General features: G+C 47.0%; 1 protein-coding gene across 1 annotated transcript; it reads right to left on the reverse strand.

Moving 5' to 3' along the window:
* Positions 1-312: 312 nt before the first annotated feature.
* Positions 313-26612, reverse strand: LOC112229502 (peroxisome biogenesis factor 1-like). The gene is made up of 24 exons (XM_042310571.1): positions 26360-26612; positions 26006-26152; positions 25819-25902; positions 25434-25548; positions 24432-25180; positions 24153-24272; positions 23874-23997; positions 22140-22252; positions 21946-22031; positions 21410-21542; positions 21074-21170; positions 20813-20983; positions 20533-20687; positions 18501-18687; positions 16074-16240; positions 15615-15749; positions 15205-15269; positions 14969-15111; positions 7634-7737; positions 6104-6280; positions 1775-2011; positions 1065-1253; positions 836-966; positions 313-646 (listed from the first exon to the last, which is right to left on the reverse strand). The coding sequence occupies exons 1-24, from the start codon at positions 26465-26467 to the stop codon at positions 562-564; spliced, it is 3822 nt and encodes a 1273-aa protein (XP_042166505.1). The 5' UTR covers positions 26468-26612; the 3' UTR covers positions 313-561.
* Positions 26613-26671: the final 59 nt, after the last annotated feature.

The following is a 26671-nucleotide window of genomic DNA, read 5'->3' on the forward strand; positions in this document are numbered from 1 at the left end:
TCGTTGGACATGTATAAAGAGTCATATGTGATCATATCCCAATGTAAATCAAGGTTTGAAATTATTCTTTTGTTGTTGTCAAATACTATATCTGTTTGGGTTTCATGCGGTCAATTTGCAGTGTACAAATTATAACCATGTCCCAGCTGCTCAAGGAAAAAAGAAATGTCACACGGCTGAACAAAATTGAGGACCCTGATCTGTTGGTTCCTAGCTGGAAAACCTGTGCCTCTGCATTAGTGATATCACACTTATACAGTACTGTAGGTGTAACATCAGAAAATAAACATGACAAATGAAATGCAAAAAATATGAAGTAATATCATATTGCTAATTGTTTAATTTGTGATACATTGTACATTTTTCCATGTTTTTTTGCATGATAATTTAATTGGAAACATTAATAGTCAATATGTCCGTATCATACAATCATATTTACATTTAAATGCATACGTGTGCATGGATTTATATTATGTAGCAGATACATTAAATAAAAATGGCTAAATTACAAAATGACCATTAAATGAAGGTCAAAATTAACAGATAGACATACACCTGTCATTAAGCGAGCGTTACTCTTTGGCCGGGTTTGAACGTCACTGTGCTCTGAGACTTTCCTTCTCCCGAAGCGCCAAAGGACTCATACCTGATGAGACAGAAAACAACAAGGCTGGAAAGAAAAACTCTTTACACCAGGGATGGGAAACTTTGATGGGGGTGCTGGCCACCAAAAACAGAACTCATCATGAGAGGCTGCGGGGGCTGGTGGGCATGCATATCTATTTGGTGTTTTGATTTCCTGAGAAATTGATCGATGTACTGCAGTACTACTCACAGGTCAGTGTACCTCCTCCAGTCCTGCTTGCTGAGGGAGGCTCTGGTGGCATTCAGGGCTGAGGTGAGGTGGGCCTGACACAGGAGCAGACCTGTCCTGATGGGGCCACCCTGGACCGGGACACTGTCCTCCTGCACAGACAAACACCTCCTACAGTTACTAGTGCTTTGAGATGAATGTATGAAAAGTGCTTTATAACCAGAGTTACTATCCTAGATAAAGTACTGACAGTAGCTCGTCTGTAGTTGCTCTTGATGTTGCTGATTTCCAGACGGAGGCGGTCTAGCTGCTCATGGCTGAGCTCCTCGTAGCCATCCTGTAGAGAGGACATATAGGCCGGGGGGTGGGAGAAGCCAGGGTCTCTGACCGACGCACCGGTCAGGTCATTAGAGTTGGGCCCCGAGACACCCTGGGAGTTCTAGGGGGACAGACAAAGGGAGGGTGAGAACAACACAGCTTTAGACGGAGCTCTCCACATAAAGAAGTACATGTCATTTAAAAAGATTAGCTAATGTTGCTAATAACGTGTAGGTCTATAAGGGGTGACACTTCATTTGGATAGTCCCAAGAAGATGGTTTGTCGATGTTCAATAACTGTCAACAACATTTCAACTAACTATCCACTAACCCTTATTGTTAGCGAGCAGTTGCTTAGATATGACCATCCATAGATCTATATGGGACTACTATGCCAAAAAAAGTGTTACCCTACACGGTTCTTTCCATATTACACTATTCTCATCCCACTAGTTCCCTTTCCATGACACTATGTGATTGATTGGACAATCAATCATAATATTGTGTCCCAAATGGCACCCTATGCCCAATATCATGCACTACTTTTGACTAGTACCCTATGGCCCCATAGGACCCTGTTTAAAATGTACTTCACTACATAAGAGAACAAGATGCTGTTTGGGAGCCAGACCATCATCTCACCAGTCCTGAGGGGGAAGGGTTGCCCAGCTCGGACTCAAAGGAGCTGCCGAAATACAGCCTCCAGATGTTACCACGGGGGTCCTCAGGGGGGACGTCGCTGAGGTCCAGCAGCACCATGGAGTGGTCCAGCCCGCACCCTCTCTCCCCTTCCCCAGTTGAGTCATCAGACCCACTGCTGTGGTTCAGAAAGATCATGGAGGACAGGCTTATGTCGCTGTCCGAACCCGACCCCAGGTCCTAGAGGGAGAGAGGGGAGAGGTTTACTGGTCCTGGAGGGAGAGAGGGAGGAGAGATTTACTGGTCCTGGAGGGAGAGAGGGATAGAGAGGAGAGGTTTACTGGTTCTGGAGGGAGAGAGAGGAGAGGTTTACTGGTTCTGGAGGGAGAGAGAGGAGAGGTTTACTGGTCCTGAAGGGAGAGAGGGATAGAGAGGAGAGGTTTACTGGTTCTGGAGGGAGAGAGAGGAGAGGTTTACTGGTTCTGGAGAGAGAGGAGATGTTTACTGGTCCTGAAGGGAGAGAGGGATAGAGAGGAGAGGTTTACTGGTCCTGGAGGGGAGAGGGATAGAGAGGAGAGGTTTACTGGTTCTGGAGGGAGAGAGGAGAGGTTTACTGGTCCTGGAGGGAGAGAGGGATAGAGAGGAGAGGTTTACTGGTTCTGGAGGGAGAGAGGAGAGGTTTACTGGTTCTGGAGGGGGAGAGAGAGGAGAGGTTTACTGGTCCTGAGAGAGGGATAGAGAGGAGAGGTTTACTGGTTCTGGAGGGAGAGAGAGGAGAGGTTTACTGGTCCTGAAGGGAGAGAGGGATAAAGAGGAGAGGTTTACTGGTTCTGGAGGGAGAGAGAGGAGAGGTTTACTGGTCCTGGAGGGAGAGAGGGATAGAGAGGAGAGGTTTACTGGTTCTGGAGGGAGAGAGAGGAGAGGTTTACTGGTCCTGAAGGGAGATAGAGGAGAGGTTTACTGGTCCTGGAGGGGAGAGGGATAGAGAGGAGAGGTTTACTGGTTCTGGAGGGAGAGAGAGGAGAGGTTTACTGGTCCTGGAGGGAGAGAGGGATAGAGAGGAGAGGTTTACTGGTTCTGGAGGGAGAGATAGGAGAGGTTTACTGGTTCTGGAGGGAGAGAGAGGAGAGGTTTACTGGTCCTGAAGGGAGAGAGGGATAGAGAGGAGAGGTTTACTGGTTCTGGAGGGAGAGAGAGGAGAGGTTTACTGGTCCTGAAGGGAGAGAGGGATAGAGAGGAGAGGTTTACTGGTTCTGGAGGGAGAGAGAGGAGAGGAGAGGTTTACTGGTCCTGGAGGGAGAGAGGGATAGAGAGGAGAGGTTTACTGGTTCTGGAGGGAGAGAGAGGAGATGTTTACTGGTCCTGAAGGGAGAGAGGGATAGAGAGGAGAGGTTTACTGGTTCTGGAGGGAGAGAGAGGAGAGGTTTACTGGTCCTGAAGGGAGAGAGAGGAGAGGTTTACTGGTCCTGGAGGGAGAGAGAGGATAGAGAGGAGAGGTTTACTGGTTCTGGAGGGAGAGATGAGAGGTTTACTGGTCCTGGAGGGAGAGAGGGATAGAGAGGAGAGGTTTACTGGTCTTTTGGGAAGAGAGGGATAGGGAGGAGAGGTTTACTGGTTCTGGAGGGAGCGAGAGGAGAGGTTTACTGGTCCTGGAGATAGAGAGGGAGGAGAGGTTTACTGGTTCTGTAGGGAGAGAGGGATAAAGAGGAGAGATTTACTGGTTCTGGAGGGAGAGAGAGGAGAGGTTTACTGGTCCTGGAGGGAGAGAGGGATAGAGAGGAGAGGTTTACTGGTTCTGGAGGGAGAGAGATGAGAGGTTTACTGGTCCTGGAGGGATAGAGAGGAGAGGTTTACTGGTTCTGGAGGGAGAGAGAGGAGAGGTTTGACTACCTTTGACTACTGGATGTTCTTATAGGCACTTTAGTATTGCCAGTGTAACAGTATAACTTCCGTCCCTCTCCTCGCTCCTACCTGGGCTCGAACCAGCAACACAACGACAACAGCCACCCTCGAAGCAGCGTTACCCATGCAGAGCAAGGGGAACAACCACTCCAAGTCTCAGAGCGAGTGACGTTTGAAACGCTATTAGCACGCACCCCGCTAACTAGCTAGCCATTTCACATCGGTTACACCAGCCTAATCTCGGAAGTTGATCGGCCTGAAGTCATAAACAGCTCAATGCTTGAAGCACAGCGAAGAGCTGCTGGCAAAACGCACGAAAGTGCTGTTTGAATGAATGTTAACGAGCCTGCTGCTGCCTACCACCGCTCAGTCAGACTGCTCTATCAAATCATAGACTTAGTTATAACATAACAACATACAGAAATACGAGCCTTAGGTCATTAATATGGTCGAATCCGGAAACTATCATCTCGAAAACAAGACGTTTATTCTTTCAGTGAAATACGGAACCGTTCCGTATTTTATCTAACGGGTGGCATCCCTAAGTCTAAATATTCCTGTTACATTGCACAACCTTCAATGTTATGTCATTATTACGTAAAATTCTGGCAAATTAGGCGGCCCAAAGAATCTGCGTGCAATGAACGCAAGAGAAGTGACACAATTTCACCTGGTTAATATTGCCTGCTAACCTGGATATATTTTAGCTAAATATGCAGGTTTAAAAATATATACTTCTGTGTATTGATTTTAAGAAAGGCATTGATGTTTATGGTTAGGTACACATTGGAGCAACAATACACACCACATTGATTATATGCAATGCAGGACACGCTAGATAAACTAGTAATATCATCAACCATGTGTAGTTAACTAGTGATTGATTGATTGTTTTTATAAGATAAGTTTAATGCTAGCTAGAAACTTACCTTGGCTTACTGCATTTGCGTAACAGGCAGGCTCCTCGTGGAGTGCAATGAGAGGCAGGTGGTTAGAGCCTTGGACTAGTTAACCGTAGGGTTGCAAGATTGAATCCTGGAACTGACAAGGTAAAAATCTGTCGTTCTGCCCCTGAACAAGGCAGTTAACCCACCATTCCTAGGCCATCATTGAAAATAAGAACGTGTTCTTAACTGACTTACCTAGTTAAAAAAATATTAAAAATAAATAAAAATCGGCCAAATCCGTGTCCAAAAATACCGATTTCCAATTGTTATTAAAACTTGAAATCATCCCTAATTAATCGGCCATTCCGATTAATCGGTCGACCTCTAGTCTGAATACTTTTCAAATGCACTGTATAGGAGTACGGGCTCATTGTAATGTCTAGGATGGACTAAATGGAACGGTATCAAACATATGGATACCATGTTTGACTCCATTCCAGCCATTACAAGGAGCACGTCCTCCTATAGCTCCTCCCACCAGCCTCCACTGCCAGAAACCTCAAAAGATGATTGGTCATTCACAGTGAGCCCAGCAGATCTTTCTGTTGGTTACTTTTACAGATCCATTTAGCTCTACCATTAATTAAAACTAAAATGAATAATTAAAATGAATTACCCTGTTAACCTTTTAGGGCAGGCGGAACCCCTCGACAACATTGTTAATCTACCCATCGTGTCCGATTTCAAAAATGCTTTACAGCGAAAGACAATATATGATTATGTTAGGTCAGAGTTAAGTCACAAAAACACACACAGCCATTTTCCAGTTTTGTTACAGTCCTTTAGAAACATGTCAAACGATGTATGGAATCAATCTTTAGGATGTTTTTAACATGAAACATCAATAATGTTCGAACCGGAGAATTCCTTTGTCTGAAGAAAAGCACTGGAACGAGAGGTAACTCTGTCGGGAGCGCGCGTCATGAGACCAAGGCTCTCTGCCAGACCACAGACTCAAAGAGGTCTCAGGAGCCCCTCCTGAATAGCAGAATCCTCAAACCAGTTTCTAAAGACGGTTGACATCTAGTGGAAGCCCTAGAAAGTGCAACCTCATCCATATCTCAATGTGTATTCGGTAGGTCAAGCTTTGAAAAACTACAAACCTCAGATGTCCCACTTCCTGGTTGGATTTTTCTCAAGTTTTCGCCTGCCATATGAGTTCTGTTATACTCACATCATTCAAACAGTTTTAGAAACTTCTGAGTGTTTTCTATCCAATACTAATAATAATATGCATATATTAGCATCTGGGACAGAGTAGGAGGCAGTTCACTCTGGGCACGCTATTCATCCAAAAGTGAAAATGCTGCCCCCTATCCCAAAAAGGTTAATGACATAAATCCATGTAGTTCTACTATTAAATCCATAGTCCTCTTTACTGAAGCTATGGTATTAGAACCAATAGCTGACTGAATATCATATATTGCTGTAGTGCATCTCTACCAATAGACCCACAGCGCCCCCTGGTGGCAGAATGACTCACGTGCAGCAGGCTGGGCCCCAGGCTGCTGTGGATGGCCTCTAGCTGGGCATTGTACAGCAGGGCCTTCAGGTCAGCGCCAGTGAACGTGTCTGTGGCCCCGGCCATCTGCTCCAGGTCCACATCGTCAGCCAGGGGAACCGAGTGGCTCAGAGCCCTCAGGATCTCTACACGCGCCTCCTGGGGGGGACCATCGGGTTAAATACAACATACAATCACTCAAAAGACTGCGTCCCAAATTCCAAACTATTCCAAACATAGTGCACTAGTGTATCATTGGCCCTATATAGGACTGAGTGTGGTCAGGAGGGGGATAGTAGAGACTATATAGGACTGAGTGTGGTCAGGAGGAGGGCAGTAGAGACTATATAGGACTGAGTGTGGTCAGGAGGAGGACAGTAGAGACTATATAGGACTGAGTGTGGTCAGGAGGAGGACAGTAGAGACTATATAGGACTGAGTGTGGTCAGGAGGAGGACAGTAGAGACTATATAGGACTGAGTGTGGTCAGGAGGAGGACAGTAGAGACTATATAGGACTGAGTGTGGTCAGGAGGGGGACAGTAGAGACTATATAGGACTGAGTGTGGTCAGGAGGGGGACAGTAGAGACTATATAGGACTGAGTGTGGTCAGGAGGGGGACAGTAGAGACTATATAGGACTGAGTGTGGTCAGGAGGGGGACAGTAGAGACGATATAGGACTGAGTGTGGTCAGGAGGAGGACAGTAGAGACTATATAGGACTGAGTGTGGTCAGGAGGGGGAGAGTAGAGACTAGATAGGACTGAGTGTGGTCAGGAGGGGGACAGTAGAGACTAGATAGGACTGAGTGTGGTCCAGACCTGTTCAGGAGGGGGCAGTAGAGACTATATAGGACTGAGTGTGGTCCAGACCTGGTCAGGAGGGGGACAGTAGACTATATAGGACTGAGTGTGGTCATGGTCAGGAGGGGGACAGTAGACTATATAGGACTGAGTGTGGTCCAGAAATGGTCAGGAGGGGGACAGTAGACTATATAGGACTGAGTGTGGTCAGGAGGGGGACAGTAGACTATATAGGACTGAGTGTGGTCCAGACCTGGTCAGGAGGGGGACAGTAGAGACTATATAGGACTGAGTGTGGTCCAGAAATGGTCAGGAGGGGGACAGTAGAGACTATATAGGACTGAGTGTGGTCCAGACCTGGTCAGGAGGGGGACAGTAGAGACTATATAGGACTGAGTGTGGTCCAGACCTGGTCAGGAGGGGGACAGTAGACTATATAGGACTGAGTGTGGTCCAGACCTGGTCAGGAGGGGGACAGTAGACTATATAGGACTGAGTGTGGTCCAGACCTGGTCAGGAGGGGGACAGTAGACTATATAGGACTGAGTGTGGTCCAGACCTGGTCAGGAGGGGGACAGTAGACTATATAGGACTGAGTGTGGTCCAGACCTGGTCAGGAGGGGGACAGTAGACTATATAGGACTGAGTGTGGTCCAGACCTGGTCAGGAGGGGGACAGTAGACTATATAGGACTGAGTGTGGTCCAGACCTGGTCAGGAGGGGGACAGTAGAGAGACTTGTCCAGGCGGCCAGGCCTCAGCAGGGCAGGGTCTATCAAGTCTGGACGACTAGTGGCAGCCAGGACATACACACCTGGACGCAAGCGCGCACACACATACACAAACACACACATATACATACACATACATACACAGAGAGGGAAACATAAGACAAGCAAACCGCTGAGCAAAAGGAACATTACTCACTAAAATTATAGTGCAGGTAAAATGACTGTACTGTTAATTTGTCTAAATATATAAACAATTTAAGTATATCATAAATCAAGCCGACTAAGCAAAGCCTAATGGAATGGGACAAAAGCTAGTAGGATAGATAGATCAAATCAAAGTTTATTTGTCACGTGCACCGAATACAACAGGTGTAAACCTTACAGTGAAATGTTTACTTACAGGCGCTAACCAATGGTGCCAAAAAAAGGTGTGTGTGTGTGTGTAGGTAAATGAAGAAAGAAAACAACAGTAGAAATACATTTGAAAAAAAGAGTAGCAAGGCTCTATACAGACACCTGTTAGTCGGGCTTATTGAGGTAGTATGTACATGTAGGTATCGTTAAAGTGACTATGCACATATGATGAACAGAGAGTAGCAGAAGCATAAAAAGAGGGGTTGGCGGGTGGTGGGACACAATGCAGATAGCCCGGTTAGCCAGTTTTGCTTGTCTCAAAGCGAGCATAGAAGTGATTTAGCTCGTCTGGTAGGCTAGTGTCACTAGGCAGCTCGCGGCTGTGGTTCCCTTTGTAGTCTGTAATAGTTTGCAAGCCCTGCCACATCCGACGAGAGTCGGAGACGGTGTAGTATGATTCAATCTTAGCCCTGTATTGACGCTTTGCCTGTTTGATGGTTCATCGGAGGGCATAGCGGGATTTCTTGTAAGCTTCCGGGTTAGAGTCCCACACCTTGAAAGAGGCAGCTCTACCCTTTAGCTCAGTGCGAATGGTGCCTGTAATCCATGGCTTCTGGTTGGGGTATGTACGTACAGTCCCTGTGGGGACGACGTCCGCGATCCACTTATTGATAAAGCCAGTGACTGATGCGATGTACTCCTCAATGCCATCAGAAAAGAATCCCGGAACATATTCCAGTCTGTGTTAGCAAAACAGTCCTTTAGTTTAGCATCTGCTTCATCTGACCACTTTTTTATAGACCGAGTCACTGGTGCTTCCTGCTTTAAATGTTGCTTGTAAGCAGGAATCAGGAGGATAGAGTTGTGGTCGGATTTACCAAATGGAGGGCGAGGGAGAGCTTTGTACGCGTCGCTGTGTGTGGAGTACAGTTGATCTGTTTTCCCTCTGTTTGCACATTTAACATGTTGATAGAGATGTGGAAGAACTGATTTATGTTTCCCTGCATTAAAGTCTCCGGCCACTAGGAGCGCCGCCTCTGGGTGAGTGCTTTTCTGAGTGCTTATTTCCTTATACAGCTGACTGAGTGTGGTCTTAGTGCCAGCATCTGTCTGTGGTGGTAAATAAACAGCCACGAAAAGTATAGCTGAGAACTCTCTAGGCCTGCAGTGTGGCCTGCAGTTTATCACAATATACTCTACTTCAGGCCAGCAAAATCTAGAGACTTCTTTTTATTTCGTGCACCAGCTGTTGTTTACAAATATGCACAGACCCCCCCACCCGTCTTACCGGAGTGTGCTGTTCTATCCTGCTGGTGCAGCGTGTATCCCGCTAGCTGAATATCCATGTCATCATTCAGCCACGATTCCGTGAAGCATAGGATATTACAGTTTTTTATGTCCCGTTGGTAGGATATTCGTAATCTTACCTCGTCTAGTTTATTGTCCAATGATTGCATGTTGTCGAGTCATATTTACGGTAACGGCAGCTTTGCTAGTCTTCTGCGGCTCCGGACGAGGCATCCGGCTCTTCGATCCTCTCCGTCACTTCCTCTTGCGAATAATTGGGATGTCTGCCCTGTGGGTTGTTTGGAGAAGATCGTGTGAGTCCTGCTTGCTGCTGTTGAAGAAATCTTTGTGTAATCCGAGGTAGTGATCGCTGTCCTGATATCCAGAAGCTCTTTGTCTAGTCCGAGGTAGTGGTCGCTGTCCTGATATCCAGAAGCTCTTTGTCTAATCCGAGGTGAGTGGTCGCTGTCCTGATATCCAGAAGCTCTTTGTCTAATCCGAGGTGAGTGGTCGCTGTCCTGATATCCAGAAGCTCTTTGTCTAATCCGAGGTGAGTGGTCGCTGTCCTGATATCCAGAAGCTCTTTGTCTAATCCGAGGTGAGTGGTCGCTGTCCTGATATCCAGAAGCTCTTTGTCTAATCCGAGGTAGTGATCACTGTCCTGATATCCAGAAGCTCTTTGTCTAATCCGAGGTAGTGATCACTGTCCTGATATCCAGAAGCTCTTTGTCTAATCCGAGGTAGTGATCACTGTCCTGATATCCAGAAGCTCTTTGTCTAATCCGAGGTCGTGATCACTGTCCTGATATCCAGAAGCTCTTTGTCTAATCCGAGGTGAGTGATCACTGTCCTGATATCCAGAAGCTCTTTGTCTAATCCGAGGTGAGTGATCACTGTCCTGATATCCAGAAGCTCTTTGTCTAATCCGAGGTAGTGATCACTGTCCTGATATCCAGAAGCTCTTTGTCTAATCCGAGGTGATTGATCACTGTCCTGATATCTAGAAGCTCTTTGTCTAATCCGAGGTAGTGATCACTGTCCTGATATCTAGAAGCTCTTTGTCTAATCCGAGGTGAGTGATCGCTGTCCTGATATCTAGAAGCTCTTTGTCTAATCCGAGGTAGTGATCACTGTCCTGATATCCAGAAGCTCTTTGTCTAATCCGAGGTAGTGATCACTGTCCTGATATCTAGAAGCTCTTTTCTGCCGTAAAAAACGGTTGCAGAAACATTATGTACAAAGAATTTACAAATATCGCGGAAAAAAACACATAATAACGCAATTGAGAAGTCCGGCGCCGACAGAGATGGCCGCCTCGCTTCGCGTTCCTAGGAAACTATGCAGTTTTTTGTTTTTTTACGTGTTATTTCTTACACTAGTACCCCAGGTCATCTTAGGTTTCATTACATACAGCCGAGAAGAACTACTGAATATAAGATCAGCGTCAACTCACCATCAGTACGACCAAGAATATGTTTTTCGCGATGCGGATCCTGTGTTCTGCCTTACAAACAGGACAACGGAGTGGATCCCATGCAGCGACCCGAAAAAACGACTCAGAAAAAGAGGGAAACGAAGCGGTCTTCTGGTCAGACTCCGGAGACGGGCACATCGTGCACCTCTCCCTAGCATTCTTCTCGCCAATGTCCAGTCTCTTGACAACAAGGTTGATGAAATCCGAGCAAGGGTAGCATTCCAGAGGGACATCAGAGACTGCAACGTTCTCTGCTTCACGGAAACATGGCTAACTGGAGAGACGCAATCCGAAGCGGTGCAGCCAGTGGGTTTCTCCACGCATCGCGCCGACAGAAACAAACATCTTTCTGGTAAGAAGAGGGGCGGGGGCGTATGCCTTATGACTAACGTGACATGGTGTGATGAAAGAAACATACAGGAACTCAAATCCTTCTGTTCACCTGATTTAGAATTCCTCACAATCAAATGTAGACCGCATTATCTACCAAGAGAATTCTCTTCGATTATAATCACAGCCGTATATATCCCCCCAAGCAGACACATCGATGGCTCTGAACGAACTTTATTTAACTCTCTGCAAACTGGAAACGATTTATCCGGAGGCTGCATTCATTGTAGCTGGGGATTTTAACAAGGCTAATCTGAAAACAAGACTCCCTAAATTTTATCAGCATATCGATTGCGCAACCAGGGGTGGAAAGACCTTGGATCATTGTTACTCTAACTTCCGCGACGCATATAAGGCCCTGCCGCCCCCCTTTCGGAAAAGCTGACCACGACTCCATTTTGTTGAACCCTGCCTACAGACAGAAACTAAAACAAGAGGCTCCCACGCTGAGGTCTGTCCAACGCTGGTCCGACCAAGCTGACTCCACACTCCAAGACTGCTTCCATCACGTGGACTGGGAGATGTTTCGTATTGCGTCAGACAACATTGACGAATACGCTGATTCGGTGTGCGAGTTCATTAGAACGTGCGTTGAAGATGTCGTTCCCATAGCAACGATTAAAACATTCCCTAACCAGAAACCTTGGATTGATGGCAGCATTCATGTGAAACTGAAGGCACGAACCACTGCTTTTAATCAGGGCAAGGTGTCTGGTAACATGGCTGAATACAAACAGTGCAGCTATTCCCTCCGCAAGGCTATCAAACAAGCTAAGCGCCAGTACAGAGACAAAGTAGAATCTCAATTCAACGGCTCAGACACAAGAGGCATGTGGCAGGGTCTACAGTCAATCACGGACTACAGGAAGAAACCCAGCCCAGTCACGGACCAGGATGTCTTGCTCCCAGGCAGACTAAATAACTTTTTGCCCGCTTTGAGGACAATACAGTGCCACTGACACGGCCTGCAACGAAAACATGCGGTCTCTCCTTCACTGCAGCCGAAGTGAGTAAGACATTTAAACGTGTTAACCCTCGCAAGGCTGCAGGCCCAGACGGCATCCCCAGCCGCGCCCTCAGAGCATGCGCAGACCAGCTGGCCGGTGTGTTTACGGACATATTCAATCAATCCCTATACCAGTCTGCTGTTCCCACATGCTTCAAGAGGGCCACCATTGTTCCTGTTCCCAAGAAAGCTAAGGTAACTGAGCTAAACGACTACCGCCCGTAGCACTCACATCCGTCATCATGAAGTGCTTTGAGAGACTAGTCAAGGACCATATCACCTCCACCCTACCTGACACCCTAGACCCACTCCAATTTGCTTACCGCCCAAATAGGTCCACAGACGATGCAATCTCAACCACACTGCACACTGCCCTAACCCATCTGGACAAGAGGAATACCTATGTGAGAATGCTGTTCATCGACTACAGCTCGGCATTCAACACCATAGTACCCTCCAAGCTCGTCATCAAGCTCGAGACCCTGGGTCTCGACCCCGCCCTGTGCAACTGGGTTCTGGACTTCCTGACAGGCCGCCCCCAGGTGGTGAGGGTAGGCAACAACATCTCCTCCCCGCTGATCCTCAACACTGGGGCCCCACAAGGGTGCGTTCTGAGCCCTCTCCTGTACTCCCTGTTCACCCACGACTGCGTGGCCATGCACGCCTCCAACTCAATCATCAAGTTTGCGGACGACACAACAGTGGTAGGCTTGATTACCAACAACGACGAGACGGCCTACAGGGAGGAGGTGAGGGCCCTCGGAGTGTGGTGTCAGGAAAATAACCTCACACTCAACGTCAACAAAACTAAGGAGATGATTGTGGACTTCAGGAAACAGCAGAGGGAACACCCCCATCCACATCGATGGAACAGTAGTGGAGAGGGTAGCAAGTTTTAAGTTCCTCGGTATACACATCACAGACAAACTGAATTGGTCCACTCACACAGACAGCATCGTGAGGAAGGCGCAGCAGCGCCTCTTCAACCTCAGGAGGCTGAAGAAATTTGGCTTGTCACCAAAAGCACTCACAAACTTCTACAGATGCACAATCGAGAGCATCCTGGCGGGCTGTATCACCGCCTGGTATGGCAACTGCACCGCCCTCAACCGTAAGGCTCTCCAGAGGGTAGTGAGGTCTGCACAACGCATCACCGGGGGCAAACTACCTGCCCTCCAGGACACCTACACCACCCGATGCTACAGGAAGGCCATAAAGATCATCAAGGACATCAACCACCCGAGCCACTGCCTGTTCACCCCGCTGTCATCCAGAAGGCGAGGTCAGTACAGGTGCACAGCTTCTATCTCAAGGCCATCAGACTGTTAAACAGCCACCACTAACATTGAGTGGCTACTGCCAACACACTGTCAATGACACTGACTCTACTCCAGCCACTTTAATAATGGGAATTGATGGGAAATGATGTAAATATATCACTAGCCACTTTAAACAATGCTACCTTATATAAATGTTACTTACCCTACATTATTCATCTCATATGCATACGTAGATACTGTACTCTATATCATCGACTGCATCCTTATGTAATACATGTATCACTAGCCACTTTAACTATGCCACTTGGTTTACATACTCATCTCATATGTATATACTGTACTCGATATCATCTACCGTATCTTGCCTATGCTGCTCTGTACCATCACTCATTCATATATCCTTATGTACATATTCTTTATCCCCTTACACTGTGTATAAGACAGTAGTTCTTTTTTTTTTGGAATTGTTAGTTAGATTACTTGTTCGTTATTACTGCATTGTCGGAACTAGAAGCACAAGCATTTCGCTACACTCGCATTAACATCTGCTAACCATGTGTATGTGACAAATAAAATTTGATTTGATTTGATTTGGTTAGGAGACTGTAAAACGGCGGCCATCTCCTCCGGCGCCATCTTGGAAATCGGGTACTAACCCTGTGTAGGGACTGGGATAGATAGGGTGCTAACCCTGGGTGCTGCGTCCCTTGTGTAGGGACTGGGATAGATAGGGTGCTAACCCTGGGTGATTTGTCCCCTGTGTAGGGACTGGGATAGATAGGGTGCTAACCCTGGGTGCTGCGTCCCTTGTGTAGAGACTGGGATAGATAGGTTGCTAACCCTGGGTGATTTGTCCCGTGTGTAGGGACTGGGATAGATAGGGTGCTAACCCTGGGTGCTGCATCCCTTGTTTTAGGGACTGGGATAGATAGGGTGCTAACCCTGGGTGATGCATCCCTGTGTAGGGACTGGGATAGATAGGGTGCTAACCCTGGGTGATGCATCCCCTGTGTAGGGACTGGGATAGATAGGGTGCTAACCCTGGGTGATGCATCCCCTGTGTAGGGACTGGGATAGATAGGGTGCTAACCCTGGGTGATGCATCCCCTGTGTAGGGACTGGGATAGATAGGGTGCTAACCCTGGGTGATTCGTCCCCTGTGTAGGGACTGGGATAGATAGGGTACTAACCCTGGGTGCTGCGTGCCCTGTGTAGGGACTGGGATAGATTGGGTGATGCATCCCCTTTGTAGGGACTGGGATAGATAGGGTACTAACCCTGGGTGATTCGTCCCCTGTGTAGGGACTGGGATAGATAGGGTACTAACCCTGGGTGCTGCATCCCTTGTTTTAGGGACTGGGATAGATAGGGTACTAACCCTGGGTGCTGCGTGCCCTGTTAATTTGTCTAAATGAAAGTATATCATAAAACTAAATCAAGCCGACTAAGCAAAGCCTAATGAAATGTATGTTAAACATATGACAGCAGTGTCTGTTCTAGATGCCGCCCTCCTCTCTCCGTACCCTGTAGTCCCTCCACCCCATCCAGCTGGGTCAGTAGCTGGTTGACCACCCGGTCAGTGACCCCGGTGTTGTCGTGACCCCTCCTGGGTGCCAAGGAGTCAAACTCATCAAAGAACAGGATGCAGGGCGTAGCAGCCTGGGCTCTGCAGGGGAACAGAAACACATAGTATAGGTTAACACTACACCAGCACAGTTTGTAGCTATGGTTACAGTATTGTGTAGCAAAGTGCACACACCTCTGGAAGACGTCTCTGATAGCCTGCTCACTGGCTCCAATGTACTTGCTGAGGAGTTCGGGACCCTGAAAACAGTATTAAAAACACACTCATATGCGACTCAATGAAACCACGCAACACTAAGTTCCCAGTGTTAACGCTCACCATGTATTCTTGTATTAGAACGTATTTCAATCAATCAAATGTATTTCTAAAGCCCTTTTTATATCAGCAGATCTCTCAAAGTGCTGTACAGAAACCTGGCCTTTAAGCATTCATTTATCTAGTCACCGATACTGGGGCTGTGAACACAAATGGCACCCTATTCCCTACATAGTGCACTACTACCCTATGGTCCCTGGTCAAAAGTAGTGCACTATATAGGCAATAGGGTGCGATTTGAGACGGGTCCTGGTACATTTCAAACCCACCTTGATACTGATGAAGTTCATCCCACTCTCCTTGGCCACGGCACCAGCCAGCAGGGTTTTCCCAGTGCCTGGAGCGCCGTACAGCAGAAGTCCTGAGCGCTGCCGGATGGGAAGGCTGGAGAAGAGCACCGGATACTGGAACATAGAAAGACTGACATGAGTGGGAGATGGGCGACTATCCAATAACACACCAAGTACCTCATATCAAATTCTATAGGCGAACAGCTCCACCAAAGCTCTGAGACAAAGTTCTACAGCAACACCAATTAATGGATTCATCCAACCTGTCCTGTTTACTGTATAACCTGGGTAAGTAATTGAGAAACATTTTCCTGGTACAATAATAACCTGGTCTTCCTGTGAGATTTGGACTGACCTGATCCCAGATCATAGTCACACTCACTATAGGAGTTAGCAAGACAACACACACAGATCTGGGACCAGGCTAGTGATATTCACCTTGGCCGGTAGCAGGATGGTGTCCATGAGTAACTGGCGTACTTGATGCAGTCCCCCTACCCTCTCAAGGCCTGCACCACTGGGGCTCTGCAGCTGAGCCCCCCACAGAGTGGGAGGGGTGAAGCCCTTCAGAGCCTGCACAAAATCCCTCCACGACAGACACACTCCTGGGACGAGGAGAAGACACAGACAGAGTATACGACGTTACAATAAGGACAGCATAAGGACTGATTCTCAACCAAGTACAGTACTCTATTACTGTAGTCATTGCATGTGATAACCATGTGTTGTTCATTTTGTCTTAGTGGTTTGTGATTGAAGTTGGGAGATGTGTGTTATGGTTTTGGTGTGACTGAAATATCTATAGCCTTTGTTTACTAATTCAAGGTCATTTTTAGGAATCGGAAGGATGCCACAAACAGAGATAGTTTTATATTTGGGCCAAAAGCTAGGATAGATAGATTGGGTACTAACCCTGGGTGCTGTGTCCCCTGTGTAGGGAATGGGATAGATAGGGTACTAACCCTGGGTGCTGTGTCCCCTGTGTAGGGAATGGGATTGATAGGGTACCAACCCTGGGTGCTGTGTCCCCTGTGTAGGGAATGGGATAGATAGGGTACTAACCCTGGGTGCTGTGTCCCCTGTGTAGGGAATGGGATAGATAGGGTACCAACCCTGGGCGTTGTGTCCCCTGTGTAGGGAATGGGATTGATAGGGTACCAACCCTGGGTGTTGTGTCCCCTGTGTAGGGAATGGGATAGATAGGGTACTAACCCTGGGCATTGTGTCCCCTGTGTAGGGAATGGGATAGATAGGGTACTAACCCTGGGCATTGTGTCCCCTGTGTAGGGAATGGGATAGATAGGGTACTAACCCTGGATGTTGTGTCCCCTGTGTAGAGAATGGGATAGATAGGGTACTAATCCTGGGAGCTGTGTCCCCTGTGTAGAGAATGGGATAGATAGGGTACTAATCCTGGGAGCTGTGTCCCCTGTGTAGAGAATGGGATAGATAGGGTACTAACCCTGGGCATTGTGTCCCCTGTGTAGGGAATGGGATAGATAGGGTACTAACCCTGGATGTTGTGTCCCCTGTGTAGAGAATGGGATAGATAGGGTACTAATCCTGGGAGCTGTGTCCCCTGTGTAGAGAATGGGATAGATAGGGTACTAATCCTGGGATGGGAATGGGATAGATAGGGTACTAACCCTGGATGTTGTGTCCCCTGTGTAGAGAATGGGATAGATAGGGTACTAATCCTGGGAGCTGTGTCCCCTGTGTAGAGAATGGGATAGATAGGGTACTAATCCTGGGAGCTGTGTCCCCTGTGTAGAGAATGGGATAGATTTTTATTTATTTATTTTACCAGGCAAGTTGACTGAGAACACGTTCTCATTTACAGCAATGACCTGGGGAATAGTTACAGGGGAGAGGAGGGGGATGCATGAGCCAATTGTAAGCTGGGGATGATTAGGGACAGCTTGGGAATTTAGCCAGGACACCAGGGTTAACACCCCTACTCTTACGATAAGTGCGATGGAAGCTTTCATGACCTCAGAGAGTCAGGACACCCGTTTAATATCCCATCCGAAAGACGGCACCCTACACAGGGCAATGTCCCCAGTCACTGCCCTGAGGCATCCCCTGTGTAGGGACTGGAATAGATAGGTTACTAACCCTGGGTGCTGCATGCCCTGTGTAGGGACTGGAATAGATAGGTTACCAACCCTGGGTGCTGCGTGCCCTGTGTAGGGACTGGAATAGATAGGTTACCAACCCTGGGTGCTGCGTGCCCTGTGTAGGGACTGGAATAGATAGGTTACTAACCCTGGGTGCTGCGTGCCCTGTGTAGGGACTGGAATAGATAGGTTACCAACCCTGGGTGCTGCGTGCCCTGTGTAGGGACTGGAATAGATAGGTTACCAACCCTGGGTGCTGCGTGCCCTGTGTAGGGACTGGAATAGATAGGTTACCAACCCTGGGTGCTGCGTGCCCTGTGTAGGGACTGGAATAGATAGGTTACCAACCCTGGGTGCTGCGTGCCCTGTGTAGGGACTGGAATAGATAGGTTACCAACCCTGGGTGCTGCGTGCCCTGTGTAGGGACTGGAATAGATAGGTTACCAACCCTGGGTGCTGCGTGCCCTGTGTAGGGACTGGAATAGATAGGTTACCAACCCTGGGTGCTGCGTGCCCTGTGTAGGGACTGGAATAGATAGGTTACCAACCCTGGGTGCTGCGTGCCCTGCGTAGGGACTGGAATAGATAGGTTACCAACCCTGGGTGCTGCGTGCCCTGTGTAGGGACTGGAATAGATAGGTTACCAACCCTGGGTGCTGCGTGCCCTGTGTAGGGACTGGAATAGATAGGTTACCAACCCTGGGTGCTGCGTGCCCTGTGTAGGGACTGGAATAGATAGGTTACCAACCCTGGGTGCTGCGTGCCCTGTGTAGGGCGTTGGCATGGATGGCCCTCTCTAGCAGCAGGGCCAGGTCACGGGGCAGGTAGCCCTCTGTTTCCTTGGCAATAATCCCCAGGTCGAGCGTATGTAGGGTCTCCTTGGATACAGCAGTCTTACTGAGGATCAGACAGCGCAGGATCTCTCCTCTCTGGGCCTGACAGGCAGACAACACAGTCACAATACATATCAAATCTAATCTAATTTTACTTGCCACATTCTTCATAAACATCAGGTGTTGACTAACAGTGAAATGCCTACTTACAGGTCCTTTTCCAGAAAATATCAACAACAAAAAATGCTACGCTTACAGATGGTCCCCATTAACTGTTTACAGATGGTCCCCATTAACTGTTTACAGATGGTCCCCATTAACTGTTTACAGATGGTCCACATTAACTGTTTACAGATGGTCCACATTAACTGTTTACAGATGGTCCACATTAACTGTTTACAGATGGTCCACATTAACTGTTTACAGATGGTCCACATTAACTGTTTACAGATGGTCCACATTAACTGTTTACAGATGGTCCACATTAACTGTCTGGCATAATTATCATCACAAAGGTGAAGATGACGCCTTTGCACAAATTACTTGACAGTCACAAAGCGAGACATAACTATGTAATACACATTATTAGAAAGAAAGATACATGTAGCAACAAAGACACTGTCCTGTCCATGTAGCAACAAAGACACTGTCCTGTCCATGTAGCAACAAAGACACTGTCCTGTCCATGTAGCAACAAAGACACTGTCCTGTCCATGTAGCAACAAAGACACTGTCCTGTCCATGTAGCAACAAAGACACTGTCCTGTCCATGTAGCAACAAAGACACTGTCCTGTCCATGTAGCAACAAAGACACTGTCCTGTCCATGTAGCAACAAAGACACTGTCTTGTCCATGTAGCAGCAAAGACACTGTCCTGTCCATGTAGCAACAAAGACACTGTCCTGTCCATGTAGCAACAAAGACACTGTCCTGTCCATGTAGCAGCAAAGACACTGTCCTGTCCATGTAGCAACAAAGACACTGTCCTGTCCATGTAGCAACAAAGACACTGTCCTGTCCATGTAGCAGCACACTGTCTTGTCCATGTAGCAACAAAGACACTGTCCTGTCCATGTAGCAGCAAAGACACTGTCCTGTCCATGTAGCAGCACACTGTCTTGTCCATGTAGCAACAAAGACACTGTCCTGTCCATGAGCGACAAAGACACTGGCATGTCCATGAGCAACAAAGACACTGGCATGTCCATGAGCGACAAAGACACTATCATGTCCATGAGCAACAAAGACACTATCATGTCCATGAGCGACAAAGACACTGTCATGTCCATGTAGCAACAAAGACACTATCATGTCCATGAGCGACAAAGACACTATCATGTCCATGAACGACAAAGACACTGGCATGTCCATGAGCAACAAAGACACTGTCCTGTCCATGAACGACAAAGACACTGTCCTGTCCATGTAGCAACAAAGACACTGTCCTGTCCATGTAGCAACAAAGACACTGTCCTGTCCATGAACGACAAAGACACTGGCATGTCCATGAACGACAAAGGCACTATCATGTCCATGAACGACAAAGACACTGTCCTGTCCATGAACGACAAAGGCACTATCATGTCCATGAACGACAAAGGCACTATCATGTCCATGAACGACAAAGACACTGTCCTGTCCATGAACGACAAAGACATTGTCCTGTCCATGAACGACAAAGACACTGTCCTGTCCATGTAGCAACAAAGACACTATCATGTCCAATAAATTTTAATTCAGTTACTTCTTGCTAATTTGCTGGTAAGACAACATAGATATTTCAGAGCATTAGCAACCAGCGCAAAGTCAAGCTGGATAAATGGACGTGGTTCCCAGATCTAGGTTTAGCTTATTCTCCCCCGATGCTAACCTGAGCCATTAGAGGTAGAATTGCTAAACTGACCCAAAATCAGCACAGAGGGGCAACTTGACCCTACCCCAGTTACCTGATCAGGAGGCTGGATGTGTATGAAGCCCTGGAGGAAGTGGGAGCCCTGCACCTCCCTGAGTGACGGGTGGAGAGAATGTTCACTGTGACTACTGACGACCAGAGACACCAGGCTGGAGCGCACCACCACGTCATGTACCATGTCCCTTAGACCTGGACAACACACACAGGGAGGGGTCAAAACACACACACACAGATATTAGATGTCTATGAACAAGAAACACACACACGGACGCGTATGCGGATATGGACACACACAGAGTTGTGTAGTATCATACTCTGGGCAATGTGCAGCCTTAGCAGAGCCTCTGGTCCGTGTTCATGTTCCGGTGAGGTCGGTGCCCCCGTCACATGATCCAGGTCATCCAGCAGGACCACAGAGGGCTGTCTCCACACCGCCTGTTCAAAAACCTCTTCCAATATCTGCCTCACGGTCTCTGCTCTCTTCCCTGCAGAACATTATACAACAACACTGTATCATCATGGTAAAAAATAAACAAGTCACCACAGACACAATAAGTGAAAGGTCCAACTCCCACCTTTCAGCTTTTTGCAGTCAACCACCTCCACATGAGCATCCAGGTCCTCCATAGTTTTCCTACACAGAGCTCTGGAGAGTGCCGTCTTCCCACTTCCCTGTAAGGGAATACAAAACACACACTGGACAGTCACACCAATGCTCACAGTCCACAATCTGATTGAGTGGGTCACTACAGCTGGCAGTGGTATTCGTTTTAACCTACATATTAGCCCTTGATATCAAGATAAAACTGTTTTAACTTAATGTGATCTGACTTGGACATTCAGATCATGTCAGAATCAGTCCTGCTGATTTCTGGGAAAGATTGACAGGATGACATGAGGTCAGAGGATACCTTGGCCCCTGTGATGAGTAGGGCTCCGCCCCGGAGGCCCCGGCCGGTGGACACCAGCTCCCAGGAGAGAGGCCGTCCCATCAGGCTGTGGGAGAGGAAGTTAAACCCTGTCCTGATCAGCTCCTCCACACCACTGGGGACAGCACAAGAAGAGAACACAGGTCACATCATGGCAGGGCAGTGACACACTTTGGCCGCATTCCAGGCTGACTACATTGCAGATGCATGCCAGATCGCATCATGCCTGGATAGGGGTTTGACATGTCAACTAAGCAAATCATTTGATATGGCAGTCTGTTGCCCGACTGCGCAGTGGGATGATGTTACATTGCATCAACCAATGGTCGTGTGCCACGTCTGCAATGTAGTCGGCCTGGAACTCGACCAACATAAAAACAGCTACCATTAATCAACAATCAACCAAAAACATAAATCCTATACCGTTTGTGAGATGTTTAGTATAAAAATATCCATTTGGTTCACACAGCTATGACTTTAACAGGTTAGTGTGTTCTGTAAGGAATCTGGTGGTTTACCCAAGACTGCTGAGAGAGGGTAGATCTTGATTAGGTGTCTCACCCATGGCTTTCATTGTAGGCACAGTTACAGGTTCCCTGACAACCTAGACATCATGAGGGGGGGGGGGGGACCTCAATATTAGGAAGGTATTCTTAATGTTTTTTTACACTCAGTGTATGAAGTCTGAGTTAGCAAAGCTTGTCACTAGTACCTGTATGTCTGTTTTCTGTATCACACATGGAGCCAACAGAAACAACTGGTCAGGCGCTTTACTCTCCGGCTCAGGTTCTGACTTCAACACAGTCAGAGCAAACTCCACCTTGCCTGAAGTGAGAAGATCAAGATTGTATTACATTTACAATGCACTCCATACACTTTGGGTGAGGTTGAAGAACCTGCTGCCAACCATCACAGAGTGACTTATTCCCTCTGACATTTCTTGATTTGTATTATTTGTGTACAGTGCCTTCAGACAGTATTCATACCCATAGACTTATTCCACATTGTTGTGTTCCAGCCTGAATTAAAAATGGATAGATGTTTCTCACCCATCTACACAATGACAACATGAAAACATGTTTTTAGAAATGTTTGCAAATGTAAGGATAATGAAATAAAAAAATATCATATCACATTCAATTTCGCCGTGGTAAGCAACTCCAGTGTAGACTTGACCTTGTGTTTTAGGTTATTGTCTTGCTGAAAGGTGAATTTGCCTCCCAGCGTCTGTTGGAAAGCAGACTGAACCAGGTTCTCCTCTAGGATTTTGACTGTGCTTATAGCTGTATTCCGTTTCTTTTTATCCTAAAAAAAAAAAAAAAATCCCTAGTCCTTGCCGATGACAAGCATACCCATAACATGCCACCACCATGTTTGAAAATATGAAGAGTGGCACTCAGTTGATGTGTTGGATTTTCCCTGAACATATCACTTTGTATTCAGGAAAAAAAATACATTTATTTCTCACATTTTTTTGCAGTATTACTTAAGTGCCTTGTTGCAAACAGGATGCATGTTTTGGATGATTTTTTTTCTTCTGTACAGGCTTCCTTTTTTCACTCTGTCATTTAGGTTAGCACTATGGAGTAATTACAATGTTGTTGATTCATCCTCAGCTCTCATATCACAACCATTAAACTGTGTAACCATTTTAAAATCCCCATGGGCCTCATGGTGAAATCCCTGAGCAGTTTCCTTCCTCTCCGGCAACTGAGTTAGGAAGGACGCCTGTATCTTTGTAGTGACACACTATCCAAAGCCTAATTAATTACTTCACCATGCTCAAAGTGATATGCAGCATCTGCTTTTTTTTTTTTTTTACCCATCTACCAAGCGGTGCCCTTGTTTGCGAGGCATTGAAAAACCTCCATGGTCTTTGTGGTTGAATCGGTGCTTGAAATTCTCTACTCGATTGATGGACCTTACAGATAATTGTATGTGTGGGATATAGAGATGAGGCAGTCATTCAAAAATAATGTTAACCACTATTATTGAACACAGAATGAGACCATGCAACTTATTATTTGACTTAAGCTCATTTTTACTCCTTTATTTAGGCTTTCCATAACAAAGGGGTTGAAAACTTACTGACAAGACATTTCAGCTTTAAATTTGGAATTCATTTCAAAAAGGTTCTACAAACAAAATACCACTTTGACATTATGGGGTATTGTGTGAAGATCAGTGACACATAATCTAAATTAAACAACTTAAATTCAGACTATAACACTACAAAATGTGAAAAAGGTCAAGGGGTGTGAATACTTTCTGAAAACACTGTATTTGTTTGACATTTTACTGCAGTTAGAAGCTAGTAACACAAACATTTCACTGCAGCTGCTATAACTTCTGCTAAAGTGGGTACATGACCAATAAACTTGGATTTTATTTTTATAGTGCACTATAAAGGGGACAGGGTGCTATTTGTGATGCAACCTATGTGTACCTTCAGTGGCAGGTAGGAAGATGGTGTTGGAGCGGCCAGTCAGACAGGCTAGTGGTTCGTGGCTCTGGGTGTGCAGCCAACCCAGGAAGGCAGTCTGAATCTCCACCTCACTCTCTGCTGCAGGCTAGGAGGACACCAGGGCAGGGGTCAAACAGCAACACGGAAAGTACAAGATTAGGCTGAATAGAACAGTAGAATCCATAGAATTGCGTATTCCAAATGTACCAATATGTCAAAGCTCTGAAGATATAACATGATGTAAAAATAAATGTTACTCACCAGTGGTTGTAAAGGCTGCAGGTGGATACTGGTGGCTACTTTAGGAGTTGACTTGATTGGCTTGATTCTCACTGATGAGTGTGGGTTGATATGAAGACTAGTTTCCAGGGATTGTGGGATCTGAGAAAAACAACTGTATGAGGCATGGATACATATGAGCCTCAATATGAATACGTTAGGGCTGACAAACCTGTAAACCATGGGTAGAATGGGTCATTTGATTAGGCCTACATCGTGTCCAACTTGAGTTTAGACCATGGCTTCAGTACGTGTACTCACCCAGACCCTTCCACTGTGGAGCTCTCCCTCTCTAGATGATCCCTGCTTCCCTTTCAACCCCTCTGTAAGGTGACACACCACCTTGACTACAGTGGCATCCTCTTTTTCCTCCCTGTCTCCTACCCCACCAGCACCACCTGGCTGGGGAGCATCACCAGCCCCGCCACCCTTCTTCTTTTCCATGGCCTGCTTAGCCCTCTCTCTCACCTCCTTGGGAGAGAGCACCTTGGACAGTAGGCCATAGGTCACAGCTGGCTGGCCTCCATGGATATTACCTCCCATCTGCTGGCCCCAGGGCAGGATGTGGGCAACCCCATGGGTGGCACTCAGAGGGCCAGGAGACACGGGCGGTGCTCTGCACACTCTGAAGACTGAGTCACTGAGGAGGGCAGGGATGGTGGGGATGGGTGGAGTCTCTCTCACAGGGTCACAGTTCCCTGTTAGCATGTACCTGACCAGGCTCTTTACGTCTGCTATCCCGCCCCACTGCCGGGGGCTCTGGAGGGCAGCAGCGTTAGGATGTTGTTCTACAGGGAGTCCAGTCCCCTGAACGCTGAACTCCTGAGAGGACCTGGAGGAGGGTGAGAGGTCAAAGTTCGGCTGCCTGTGGAGGGGCATGTTCTGATTGGATAAGGATGATCCAGAAGGAGCGCAGGAGAGGTCCTCACTTCCAGCACGGATTTTAGGAGAGACGTGTAGCTCTGTGAACTGCTCTAATCGACCGTACGGCACAGTTGGGGTGAGTGAAGCTGCAGAAGAAGAAGAGTATGAACGATAGTATGACATCAACTGCAGATGAGGCTGGTGGGAGGAGCTATAGGAGGATTGCTCATTGTAATGGCCAGAAATTACATTCCAGAAATTACAATGAGCTTGTCGTCCTCCTATAGCTCCTCCAATCAGCCTCCTCTGATCAACTGTTTCTTTGGTCATAACATAGGAGCTGGTGAGTTCATAGCTGTTAGATGCTGAGAAAATGTAAAAGTGAAAATCAGTGCTGACCGATTCTGATGTAGATGACTGTTCTCTGGTCCACCCACACAGGAAACACTGCATCAGGAAACACCACTCTAATCTGATCCAGGAGCTGCTGCTCCAGCTCTGCACTGTGGAGCTCCTGAGGACAAGACATGGTTAAATATTTGCCCATCCCAAACTGTACATTTACGAACCATATTGACAGTTGCTCTTCAATGTTGAATTTGCTGTGACAGCAAAGGATCAAAAATAGCCTTGGTAGCTGTCTGTTGCATGACAACGACAAAGGAGTTGAATGAAGAATAAACCCACAGGCAACACTCCCAGGCTATACTAAAACCATAGGGTACTAAATGTTTCTGATGGGTGAGCTTGCCTATTGCACAAAGACCTCTCTATAGGTTCTCACCAGGATTTCCCAGTCGTCAGAGGAGAGTGGCTCCACAAACACCTGCTGTACAGACAGGACCTGCTGGCATGACCGCAAGAAGCCCTGAAACCATCCAACATGAGTTAGTAATCAGGAAAAGTGGGGTTATCAGGGCATGATGAGTTTGGGGAATGGGCAAGAGAATTAGTGAATGGGACATCATTGCCTGCTCTCCATCTCTGAGTCCAAGCTTCTCTCCCAGTTGCCTGCTCAGCGCTACTTTGTGGTCCTCCTGGTTGACAGGGCTTCTGCTTCTGGTCCAGCTGAGGAACACACGGGCATCATGACCCCAGGACAGCTCCAGGGCCTGGTTCTTTATAACACAGAAGATAGCTAATTGCATGAAAAAACGTTGGGAAATTGTCATACTACAGATCAGACCAGAAGAAATGGCATGCAATGGTTACAAGTGCAAGTTAGCTACCGGTAGTTTGTTGATAGTTTGGCATAGTTATTATTTGACACAACTTAAAAGACAACACTAACTAGCTGTTAGCTAGCTAGCTAGTTTATAGCTTACGTCTTGGAGAGAGAGCTGTTTTAACAAGTTTGGAGGAAGGTGAAGAAAACAGTTTTTCGTGTTGTGGAAAATCAGAGTGACAGGTTGGATGCCATGATTGCCCAACATAACTAAATATGTTTACAATATCATCAAAATGTCCCTTTTCAGAGCATGGAAATATATTGTTAGTAGCTAGCTAGCTAGCTAAGCGACGTGAATGTACTCTTGGGGATCGATGCATTCGGTGCTATGTCTGGCAGGCAAAAGTAGCTGATCTGCTTTTTTGTTTTTCACAGAGACATCGATGAGCTCAGATCCGATTATTGTCGT

The sequence above is a fragment of the Oncorhynchus tshawytscha genome, linkage group LG31, assembly GCF_018296145.1.
Source record: "Oncorhynchus tshawytscha isolate Ot180627B linkage group LG31, Otsh_v2.0, whole genome shotgun sequence".
In the NCBI taxonomy this organism is placed as follows: Eukaryota; Metazoa; Chordata; class Actinopteri; order Salmoniformes; family Salmonidae; genus Oncorhynchus; species Oncorhynchus tshawytscha.